Source organism: Botrytis sinoallii (genome assembly GCF_014898435.1).
Source record: "Botrytis sinoallii strain Bc 23 chromosome Unknown BSIN_002, whole genome shotgun sequence".
Classification (NCBI taxonomy): domain Eukaryota; kingdom Fungi; phylum Ascomycota; class Leotiomycetes; order Helotiales; family Sclerotiniaceae; genus Botrytis; species Botrytis sinoallii.
The window spans coordinates 139,504-151,900 of record NW_024066029.1 but is presented as its reverse complement, the minus strand read 5'-3'; the positions used below and the strand labels follow the sequence as shown (position 1 = coordinate 151,900).

Below are 12,397 nucleotides of genomic sequence, written 5' to 3'. Positions count from 1 at the left end.
ATTCCACGCCATCGTCCACGAGGGTCTTTCGTCTTGGAATCTCTGTAATTAGGCCGGTCGCGATAGATATTGTGACACCACAATCATCCTGTTATATTCTTTCCCTAGGGAGTCTTTCATTTCATCTACTAAGTAATACGTGGGTGATTATTTGATGTGATACGACGTTTTATTAAGTGAGCTGTTTGAAGGTGGTCTGATTTCTCGGGTTTATTTTAGAGGCTGAGACGGTTGAAAGATAGCCCAATCCATGCTTGGTGGTTGGGCGAAGGAATGCACGATTTTTGCCTAGGACGCTGTTGGACTAGCTTAGAGGTGGGGTTTGAGGGGGATATACGTCGGAGAAAAAGGAGGCCAGCATATGTAGATTACTCTAATAAATTTTATAACGTCAATAATAAACCAATTACAAATAACTTTGTAAGAATTAATAGCATTAAAACAAATCTTTAGATATTACTAGTTATAATATTATTTGAATTCCTAATTCTCTCGATTGAACTTGAACAATTGGTCTATTGAAGGATTTCGCAATGGAAATTGTATATCATCATGTACAAACAATTTGATTGAAATATTCATCTATTCGAGTAATTTTGTTACATGCATTGTGGGATTCTGATCACATACCTTTCATCAACGAGGCGATACAGTGAGGCTAAACGATGAATGCTCGCGAAACAAAATGCGGTTCAAGGGGCCAGGGTGAGATGTACTCCTTGCCTACTTGTAGGACCAAAGAACATCTCGTTGCAATTCGTCCACAACAACAATTTGTCCAATTCGAAACATGGCCCAATGGCGAAAACACATCCGGAAGGATGCTTCCAATGAAAAGCAAACCCTCAATCTGTTGTTTTCGAGATGTCGATGCTACTCAGAGAGAAAGATTGATTGAAGTACAGAAGTCCTCCCTTGAGAGCAATCCAATACATATTGACTGTTCAAAAACGAGAGATCCATCCAAAAGAGAGAATTGACTTATGTGAGATCTGCGCATAGAAGAACACAATGATTCCGCATGATAGACGATGCATATGCCAATAAGGTTAAGCGGATAAATAGTCGAAAAATTCCATCAAACCCAAGTGGATATTCTTGCAACGACAGTTTGTTGTATTTTTTTGTGACGTCGTGATGGGTTCCCAATCACGATGCACTTTGCTTTTTGCCAGCCTTTCCAGCTCAAGTGCTAAGGTAATATGTAGTCCCTCAAACTATTAAATAAGTGTTTCCGGTGTCTCCTGCTCTAAGGGTTGCAACATGTGGCGTAAGATGCGGAGATGGAGATCTTCTTAGCTTCTTTCAGAGCTTGAAGAAATGTTCTTACCATAGAGCGAGTGTGATATGACGAGATTTGGATGTTAGTACAATCTCCGCGCCGCATTGTTAAGAGCAGTGTACTACGAAATGGGCATAGTACAACAGGCCAAGGTTAAGGTTGAGACCTCAGGATATGCTAATTGGTGGATTGCATCGAACATCACGCTTGACGAGAACCGCAAAGGTGTATCGAGTACTCTTTGTATCAGGGGAGAAGATATACTCAAATACAGTAGCTTCGAAGTTCTCTAAAGCCATTATGCTAAGGAAAAGACTGGCTATATGGCAATATTTTGGCTTTGTAACCCAATCACCACTTTTAAATGATAATCTCACCACCCTGGGATTTTTTTTCTTCCAAAATCACTGGTATCTATCATCTCTTGCTACTATAGTCTAAATGACTTTGTTGAGGTCACAAAGCCATTCCGGCTTGTGTGGTATATTTCGAAATTTAGATCATCTCAACGCGACTCTCCTCCTTTAGTAACATATCACTCCATGGATACTTGCAATTTCATATCCGAAGTACAATGATGGACCGAGCAGTTCTTGGAAGAAAAAGACGGCAAGCCTTATTCAGCGATTCTAGGTTCTACCCCAATGTCCCCATCTTCTCCAGGGATCCACTGCAGAGACATTCCGAGTCTTGACTTGTCCAGATTCATAACTCCACGTTCATAGAAGCTTCACATGTTGCAAAATAATTCCGGTCAACTCTCAGAATCATAACCATATAGGAGAGAACGCAGTGGTCTAACGAGCTTAAGGGTTGTCCCATGGAATTGAAAAGTTCTGTAGAGTTCCCTCTCATGCACAGTCAAATAATCAAGACTAATAGTTGCGAGCTTCTTTCAGAAACAACCACTCAGCGAATTGTGCTCTATGGAAGAGACAATCAATATACGAATGCTACAGTCACCTTTGTGGGATCGTCCTCTCGAGCAACACGAGTTTGATATTTGAAACTTTTTGTATGTTTCTTGCAGGCGGAGATGAAAGACTTCACAACCGGCTCGTAGCGGCTTTTTTCTCCAACTGGAGACTCATGTATATATAAATGCTTCAACAAGTCTCGTACAGAGATTTGGGACCTTCTTTGATTTTCAAGGCAAAAAACTTTAAGCATATTAAAGATATAGAATCAAGAGATCAAAACCAACAGTAGATATTTACTTTTCCAGTCTGAAAATAGTAAGTCTGGGACTGTTTTCATTAAAAATGAAAAGAGCCTGTAACTCTTGATGTTCCATGAGCGGCCCCATTACCCATGGCTCGGAGTAGCGTTGATATTTAACTGGACTCTTTCAAGGCCTCTTAGAAACGTGAAGTATTTTGGATCATTATTTATCTGGTCAAAAAGTTCAAGATGAAATAAAAATCACCATATTCGAAGCTTGAGAGAGAGCCTTTGAATGTATAAAATAGACAGATAAGCAATGTAGTATTGTTTGCAAAAGAAAGGACCTAAATAAACACATACACAGATGGTTCACGGGATTGAGTGTTAAAAATAATGTAGTTTATTCCAGATTCGTTTGATCCAGTGAGAGATTACCGTTTGATGAAGTGAAGACAAGAGGTCTAGCAAACTTGAACCTTCGCTTTAATACCAATATTGCACAAAGTCGGGCCGAACTGCCCGACTTTCATTGACCATAAACAGTTAAAAAGATTTCTTTGGGAAGAATAGCCGAGTCTTTGTCTGCCCTCTTGGATTTTTCTCACAAATCTTGATATTTTCCTCGAATATAACTTCTTGCAAGTTCCAGTTGCTTGTTGCTACATAAACTTATTCTTCCAACTTCAACTTTTTTCGTTGCACATTAACAACTGCATTTATCCTGCAAGGTGTCAATTTTGTTCTGGTAAGTTGATGATCTCTTACTATCTCCTCAAAAGTCTCTAGGAATGTCGCAACAACTTTCATAGATTGAGTGCCTTACAAGTTGCATATCAAAATACAACCAACCATCCACAACAGCACACCGATGATATGGATGAAAGAGAACTACTCTATGAACAACTTACCTCTTCAACTGTCCAAATCCTTGATCGTTGTTGTCTTCTAATCTCTGGTCCATTGATTTTCTCCCATATTGATAAGGTTCAATCCCTTTCAAGAGAAGTAATGATCAAAGACCGACTCCTTATGCAACAGACATTGAAGGTTACAACAATGCTAACACGTCGCATCGCAGATCAACTATATCAACACAAACAAAAGTCAAAGCCTTCTTCGATTACAAGAGGTCTTTGATTTCTCGTGAGGTGCCGAACGAGTCAAAAGGATAACATATCCCAAGATTGTGCCAGGTGCGTTGCTGAAGGCTGTAGGGGTCTCGGCCCCTCACCTTCGCACCACCTTCAACAAGAGCTGCGGCCGTCGAGTATCGTGCATCAGCACCATCAACAAGCTCTTCTGAGGTATTTATTCTTTCTCTCGTATGGTTGTTCGTGGTAGCTGACATAGTCTGCAGGATTAGTAACTAGTTCAAGAGCTGAGAACTTGGCCTATCTATTGACTGGAGCTCGCTGGACCAAGTCTTAACCATCAATTTCTGGGCCCACGCGGTGTTTAGATCAACGAGCCCTGTGGCGGAGTATAAGTCACAGCAAAGCATGCTAGAAACCAGGAAACTATCTGTCGGCTTATCCTCCCATTACTCAATCTACCTACCAACATGGTACCTTTTAACAGCTGGCTTTGAGGTATGGGCAATACTCTGAAGCGTCATACATTTTCGGAAGATATTGGTCATTAACACGGAACAATGCAGACATTTCTTGATTTGAATCAAGATCCGCCGCTGTTGGTCGTTGAAATCTGAGCCTGGCAACCTGTTTTTATCTGAACCATACAAAGAAGAAGAGAAAGCCGGGGAGAAAGGCCATGCCAAGAATTGAAGAAGTTCTATCGGATATCCAAAAGAATGAAGATTTCCAGTTGGTTATCTGTTCACATGCGATATCTGATAGTATATCTTCAATTCTTGGCAGAGCCTTTCTTCTCGACTTTCTCTTCTTCTGTGTATGGTTCAGATCAAATCAATTCTTGCGGTTAATTTGTACATTGGTGCTGCTAGGGATGCTAGTTGAGGTTCCTGTCAAGGTATCAAAGCCAAGAGTGAGTTTTCTAATCGAACATAGAAACCAAAACTAACTGAGCAGTAAAGTGTGCCCGAATCACCGATATATACAACAGGGTCATTGAAGGAAAGCTTCTGTCTACAGATCCACCCAACTCAGCGGAGACTGGCTTGCGTTCGTCGGAATACCCCACCACGTGTAAGTTTGGTCAAAACTATCAGACGAAATCAAACAATGAACTTATACTAACAATTTCTAGTATCTATCATCGAAGACTTGTCCAGAAGGAACATTTGAATGCCTCCTAGAAAGGTGGCAAAACCCAGAGCTAGGAAGGCTGAGGTTGTTGAGATTGATCCAGAAGTCTCTAACAATGACGATGAGGACCCTGGCAATGTAAAAAATTAGTCCAGAGGGTCATGGACTGCCTGAATATTGACAAGTGGCGGAACGTCGCAAGCCAGAACATCATCTGCTTTAAGTAGTACTCGCCTTCAAATTCGAGGGCACGCATGGGTGCTGAAAACTCCGACTCCGGCTCCTTCAATTAGGAGATTTTTGTAATAGAATAATGATAGTAATTAGCTACTGTGTAGGCACCTATTGATGTGTATCTGTGATTACTCTAGATCTTCAGATATTAGATTCAAAGAATGTTTGGTCTGTGTGCATTTCACAATTACTCTTCAAATCCCCACTGCCAGACATAAGAGCTCTAAAACTATGCGTGTATTCTCACGCCCCAATGAGCAAATTGTATATATTCCACTAAGAAAACGAACACTGAGATTTTCAGATATCAGCTTTGTGTGAGAAGCATCTTGAGAATCTAGTTTTTGCAGCATTGAGTCTTAATTGCTCCTTCCAAACCAGAAGCGTCAGGGGGTTAGAGAAAGATAACTCAAGAGCAACAAAATCCGATCAAGGACAAGGAAAGAATTGTTTCTCTGCCATATCAGCAGAAAGAACGATCCAAAACTTTGAATCTGCCAGTGTCTAGGACAAGATAGTTGTGTCTTTTCACAACAACCCATTTTGTCCTTCATTCTTTTGGGTGGTTGTGTGATTACGTAAGCACTGGTCGCACAAGCAACACTTCAAGATTCACTCCTAGCAATATAAATACGACCAGAAAATTTCAGAAATCGACATCAATGCTACCGACAAATAATTCATCCTTGAATAGAGCCCCTTATCAATATTGGATGGCTGGAGAAGATCCAGAGCAGCGCCATTATCATCAAACCCAACCACAAATGCACGTGCAAAACCCTCAACAACGAAATCTCCAGCAGCAGAAATTCGAGCAGAACCGACAACACGTGCAAGCGTATCAAAACCAACCACCACTACCGCCTCCTTATTTTCATAACTACCCCTACAATCAAAATCAAGTCCCTTATTACATGAGCAACGATAACAGAAGCCCTGCGCCACAACACCCAGGGTATCTCCAAAATCAGAGCCCATCAGAATATCGGCCATTTACTCCAGGGCCACCAAGTATGGAACATTCCGCTCGGACGAATTCTGAACAGCTAGCAGGAAATTTACCGTCACGAGCTATTGCTGGAAATTTGGCCCAGGTGGTGATCAGATCCCCAACCGCACCTCGGCGGGGACGTCCACCAAAGAATCTTTCCGATCCTTCACATCAAAAACCTCAAAAGTCGACTATACCAAAACGACGAGGCAGACCACCTAAAGATCACACGGCATTAATCGGCAGTAATGGCTCGGATTCATTCACGGCAAAAGACCAAAAGCTCAAATCCCTCAAAAATCAAAATCCCCAATCAGATGACAATCCACCAAAGAAACGAGGTCGCCCACCAAAGCAACCTTCCCCTGAAGTAGATCTTGAACCCCCGAATCCAAACTTCCTTGTTTATGACTGTGAGTGGGATAAGTGTCCTGCTGAATTACACAACTTGGCTACGTTGAAGATGCACCTCTTTAAAGTTCACGGTAAGAGGGAGAACGACAAGTTTCGATGCTTATGGAAGGGGTGCACTGCTGCTGCAGAAAATACTGAAAGTGGACATTCTTTGGCATCAGAACCGGCAATTAGGAAACCACGAGAGTTTGAAAACGAAGACAAGTGGAAAAGGCATGTTGAGAAAAAGCACATAATCCGCTATGCTTGGCACATGGGTGACGGACCTACGAATTCATTAGGTAAGATGCATTTCGTGATTTTAATGCAACACACGATGATTAGCTCTGAATCTGTATAAGATAATGAACGTCAATTCTAATAATTTTCCACTAGATGGCCTCCAGGAATCAGAATCTCCAACAGTCCCGTCATATCTGTTTGATAAAAATGGCAAGCAAGTCACTCCGTCAGTTGATGACCAACAGATTGAGGATGGAGATCCCAAGCAGAATAGCAAAAAGAGGTTCAAGCGAGTTATAAGTGGTCTTGATTTTGTCTTAAAGCCAATTTATACCTCAAATTTTACGTCGCCAACTAAACCTGGAGAAGACGAGGTTCATGATGAGAACAGCGAAGTTCATAATGAGAAAGAGGATGAAAAATTTTAAGAAGATGGAGATGAGACGGATAAGGAGGACATTAGACCAGATTTTTAGTCATTTTGTCGGGGAGGGGGGAACTGGAGATGAGCGCTCTCCGTTGGTTGTTAGTTCAGGGAAATGTATTTCTCGATTTTCAAGATGCCATAAACCATCTGGGACGGGTTATTCGGCTGTTTGATCAATTTGGATTATTCTGGCGTGTAGATACTTAATTCACAGCGAGCGACTCAGTCGCCTTGGCTATCGTGAGCGATTAGCAAAATTCTTTTAATTTTCACATCTATGTTGAGTCTTAACGACTGGTTTGATACAGTTGTTGTAGAAGAGGAGGACATTCCATTTTATTTACGGGTGTATATATGTTATATTTGCTACGAGAAGGGAAACGCTTAAGCTGAGTGCTTTTGTGGACCAAAGAAGAGCCATATTTATAAATGACCGCGAAATTCTGTTTATATTACACCAAATAGTTTGGCAATATCATTGAGCTGGTTCTAAGGAGAAATCCTAGCCTTTGATTCCAAGTGGTATCGATGGAGTGTCTGGGAATTAGATATTTGACGTATCCTTTTCTTTAAACGATGAATGGAAATGAGGCGAACAAAACGAATTTTTAAGTATTCGAGTATCAAAATTTGTGTTGGAAAATTGAAAATTGCTGAAAACTACTTATTGAAGGTGCTTTGAGTTTGAGATGTGATGTATTTTCGACACCTGAACTTAATTTAACCAAGTTCAATTCCCAAATCAAATTGAGATAACAAGAAATTTCACGACGTTAGGGTACCTACGTTCGACATGCGAGCTATTCGACCATCTCATGGCCCGTTTGCTGGCCATTTCAAATTTCGAATAACCTCTACACCCCCAATCGAGCTAACAATAGCTAGTATGTCACTCAATCAATACAGCTAAAGCTCACCCGCTATGATGATGATGCCATTTCACTTTGGTTACCTACCTGTCAATGTTTTCTTTGTTCTTCGTACTTAAAATTCTTTGAAAGGCCTTGAAAATGTGATCTGGAAGCAGAATATAGAGTGAGATTCTTTGTTTGCCTTTGTCGTTTCCTTTCATTTATGCCAGTTGCTTAGCGCATTCTCAATCTTAATCCATTTATATCAAGTGGAATAAATACCTTTTACCTACATGAAGATTCAATTTTTGAATTGCTTCAGCATTAATTCAGATTGCACCAATTGATATAGTATCATAAATCAGTTCCATGACACTAAAGCCTGCAAAATCGTCTGATCAAGCGACATACCCACAAAGAAGCGCAATATCTCAGGAATTCGCAAACATTTGAGCACACTCTTCACTTGCCAAGCAAAGCATTCAGCATGGCAGCTCAAGCATCAGCATCTGGTCTCGATCGCGATTTTATTGACTACTCGGCCCGGAAAGCCTCCTATATAGCCAATAAAGCTGCCTCACTGAGAAAATCAGCATCTGCCCCAACATCACCCTATAAGGAAGCCTCTGAGCGAATCAAGCGAAAGCCCTTTGATTTCCCAGTCTCTCGAAGTTCTTCCAATTCTTGGCTCGAAGATTTCTGGGCTTCGGAGACTGGGGCTTTGGTTCTGGAGTTTTGGATTAAGGTCAAACTATGGTATCAAACCGATGGTGGTCAACTCGGTTATGTATTAATTGCGTATTCGCTTCTTTTCGTTCTGGTAGCATCTTCCAACATAGAAAATTCGCAAAGAAATTTCAATCTCCTATCCAATACAATTGGTGTCGCTGGCCTATTCTCAGAAACGATTGACAATGGATATTTGTTCGAAAGTATCCCCGTTGAGTTTCGAGGTGCGGGCGCTGATTTAAGAGCATATCATGATTTATATGCGGAGTCAAGTCGCAATTCAAGACTTCATACGCGAGCGGTGAGCAACTTGTTGTCTGAATTAAATGGGATAGATTACCATTGGAAGTCATTTGAGAATAGTAGGGACAAAGCGGTAACGAGCGTCAAAGAAGAGCTGCAAGCTTCGCGTGCGATATTTCAGGCGGAATATGAGAGATTGGGGGGAGCAAATAGAGATTGGTTGGTTGGATTTGGGAAACAATGGGCGAAAAGAATTTTGTTGCGCGATCCCTGGGAATCAAGAGTGCATTTTATGGAAAGCAATTGGATGAATGTTACGATTGAAATGGAAAACTACATTGACGTCTGGCGAAACAAAAGAATACCGGAGCTGAGATATAAACTTACCTCCTGCCGGGGGGATAGGACCGGCGGACTGCCGGGATTAGTAAAAGAAGTCAAGGATAGTTGGCCGGCGAAGGATTCGGCGCCTAAGAGATTTAAAACCGCACCAGTATATGAGCTCGAGGAGGTAGCTAAAAAGGCGATCAGTCTCTTGGGGCAGGCGGATGGAATCTATAAGGTGTTCTGGCATGCGATTGAAACTTTGAAGAAGGGGGACACGAAGAAAAAGAGTGCATTTAGTAAAGGACGTCTAGAGTCATTGTTAGGGAAATTTGATGAATCAATCAAGCGATTGGAGGCGGCGGAATGGGCAATTAGGGAGAGGCTAGGTAGTAAGTATTATTAGGGGTAGGTTCGCTGTCAGACTGTCTGTTGGCTGGGTGGATGTGAGGTGGTTCTTTTGGTTGGCGATAGGAATTTCATTTTCGGGGAACGAAGGGATGTTATCGATCAGAAAAACGGCGTAGTGGATATGCGGATTAGTATATAATAATTGCAGTTGTGCTATTTCTTATTGATTGGGAGAGGAAGTTACAATTGAATTCCCTTACCCTATTCAGCGTTGTGCTGTGGACAGAATTATGCACAGAGAATAGTTCCAGCGGTGACTATGATGCAAAACCAAAATCATTGCTAGCTCAAAATTGATGGGTTTCAACGACATGTCACAAAAAAGATGATCTTTGGTTATATCTTCACGTATTCAGTACCCTATCACGAGATTAAATGAACCGATCTGAACCGTGATTTGATTTTGATCAGCGAATCTCTCAACTAATTACGTACATCCACCCAATTTCCACAGACTCCATAATCCCTTTTAGTGATGGAAATGATAGATGTATGCACATGCGCCCGCTCCCAAATCCAAGCATCAAATTTCATGTCATTAGTAGACCCATCATGAGATAGAAGAGCTAGTATTAAAAATTATTGACCTTCCAATGAAGCTGTTCCATATCCCCATACATTGATTCGAACATCTAGTATTGCATGTATGCATGATGGGACATCGTATGCGCGATAGTCGTAGATATTAACCCCTCCCCCCCCCGACAAAGATCCCATATCCCAAGTTCAAGATTCGCTTGAACGGAAAATCCGTGTAAATAAACGCGACCATGACCTAGACCTATTTTCAGGATGAGCGAGGAGCTGACGTTTACTGTGATCACAAGAATGTCTGCTCCATAATCTCAATCCCTTTCCACAGTAGTAGCAAAAATAAGCTCCACAGCCGCACCTAATTTCTGCAGTATTAGTGATTGGTTATAATACACAAAGCCAGGGATGGGGGCATACGTCATGAAATAACAGCCATCAGTTAAATCTACCAAGGCCCAGCACCTGTAACATCTTTGCCAATAGTTTTCTCTCGCAAGATCAAGAATCTCTTCTATTGACTCATCCTTCCGACATTTCCCAGCATGTACCTTCGACTTACACAACGTATGTGTTTTGACATTGCACTTGGGACATGTACCTATATCCTTGACGATATTTGAGGGAGGAATAAAAGTTGAACAACGCTTGGACGAGCAGTAGACCTTATACCGCGTTTCGAACTCGAACTTCTTTTTCTCGAATGTTTGCACAACGATAGATTTGAGAGAGGAGCTGACACTGACAATAGGGATCGCTCTGTTGCAGCACCGTGGAGGGAAAATTGATTGATCCGTTAATGCCAATTCGAAGAATTGTCCGAGACAAGCGAGACAATAGTAGTGACCGCATGGGACTTGAGTGGCATTGCTGGAGACATCGCCACAGACCGTGCAGATTTCCTGAGGAGCCGCTGTAGTTACCGCCGCCATGATTCTAGTGATCAATTGTAATCTGTGGACTATTTTCTAAAGCTCATGCAGTTGATTGTTCAAGTAGTTGGATTTAGGAGAGTCTTATAAGGACGTTAAGTTGTAGTCGACAAGATCGTGTAGTGGGCTACGGCTGCCAAATCTGCTGCTCAAATGCAGATGGATTCCCTTGGATTGGTATATTGAAGGTGTGTATACAATGGAATTGAGTGAAAAGCAGAAGAGTTAGAATACAATGAATACTTGAGGAGAATCACAACGCATCATATACTTAGTTCGTTTGGCTAAATAAAAGCGGGTCTTGCTAAGCTACTTGACAGTTGACACAAGCCAAATCAGTTAAACAATTGATCTGCACCAAGATGACACTACATTCGAATGAACCACAGGTCACCAAAATAACGCAATGTCTCCGTTGGAATCATGAACTATATCAATGCCTATATACGGTTGTCGGGATATCGATCATGTGATCAAAGAGGGCACTGTATTAGCTAGCGTGGCGCTAGCGCTTCCCTATATTTAGTACTAGCTTCCCATAGATAATAATGATCAAGAACGAATACAACCATAATAGACTAAAGTACTTTACACTTATCAACCAAGTCGATACCCAACAACGGTACATAAGACGCCATTTTTGATAATCGATAACCGAAAGCTTTGGAGATGATGCACGATTCACAGCTACTGGATGTAGACTTAATAATGTCATGACTAGAAGTAAGGATTTATCTTAACACTGTTTCTAACTATGATTGTTCCAATTTCGAACCGGAATTCGTGAAAGGTTTTGTACTTCTCCATCCCGGAAAATTCTTGAGCTTTATGCGTGGGGCAGATGATGGAACTGCAAAACCTTCATTGACATCGATTGGATCAATGGATACCTCTATGATGCAGTGATTTCTCTTCACTTACCTGGTTGAAACTCGGAAGAAACAACATCTCGCTCTCGATACTCTTTGCCGGGGTAGACGATCCTGATGTCAGGTCTCATTTTCATATGATCATACGTATATTATATGAGTGGGAGCGGCACCATATAAGCACCTTCATTGCTGCTCGACAAATTCTTGTGACTTGAAATTATCATTTTTTTTCCAGTTACAGTCTCAAAAGCAAGTGACGTTGGTGCTGTCAGTAGCTAGAACAGCAAGTATGCATATGAAAACATTTATCACAAATATTCATATTTGAGAGGGGGCGGCGAGTTCTTCACGGATTGGGATTGACTGAAACAAACTCAGTATTAAACATTCTTCAGGCCTCTAAAGTATGCATTCGTTACGTCTAGTAACGAATAAATAGTTTGGAGAAAAGATATCCAAGGAGATAAAGTTGTAACTTTTAGCGACACTGAGCGAAGAATAATTCTTGCCAGCACAAGGTTACCTTTTGAAAAAAAAAATCAGGA

At 41.4% G+C, this 12,397-nt stretch overlaps 4 protein-coding genes across 4 annotated transcripts; 3 read left to right on the top strand and 1 right to left on the bottom strand.

Moving 5' to 3' along the window:
* Positions 1-4,411: 4,411 nt before the first annotated feature.
* On the top strand, positions 4,412-4,821 carry EAF02_001296 (uncharacterized protein; the record flags this gene model as incomplete). Its single annotated transcript, XM_038897344.1, has 4 exons — positions 4,412-4,450; positions 4,500-4,611; positions 4,673-4,691; positions 4,740-4,821. The coding sequence occupies 4 exons, from the start codon at positions 4,412-4,414 to the stop codon at positions 4,819-4,821; spliced, it is 252 nt and encodes an 83-aa protein (XP_038762319.1).
* A 746-nt stretch (positions 4,822-5,567) lies between these two features.
* On the top strand, positions 5,568-6,960 carry EAF02_001295 (uncharacterized protein; the record flags this gene model as incomplete). The annotated part of the gene is made up of 2 exons (XM_038897343.1): positions 5,568-6,591; positions 6,686-6,960. The coding sequence occupies 2 exons, from the start codon at positions 5,568-5,570 to the stop codon at positions 6,958-6,960; spliced, it is 1,299 nt and encodes a 432-aa protein (XP_038762318.1).
* A 1,337-nt stretch (positions 6,961-8,297) lies between these two features.
* Positions 8,298-9,512, top strand: EAF02_001294 (uncharacterized protein; the record flags this gene model as incomplete). Its single annotated transcript, XM_038897342.1, has 1 exon — positions 8,298-9,512. The coding sequence occupies one exon, from the start codon at positions 8,298-8,300 to the stop codon at positions 9,510-9,512; it is 1,215 nt and encodes a 404-aa protein (XP_038762317.1).
* Positions 9,513-10,362: 850 nt separating this feature from the next.
* On the bottom strand, positions 10,363-10,980 carry EAF02_001293 (uncharacterized protein; the record flags this gene model as incomplete). The annotated part of the gene is made up of 1 exon (XM_038897341.1): positions 10,363-10,980. One exon carries the CDS (start codon positions 10,978-10,980, stop codon positions 10,363-10,365), a length of 618 nt encoding a protein of 205 aa, XP_038762316.1.
* Between the last annotated feature and the right edge of the window lie 1,417 nt (positions 10,981-12,397).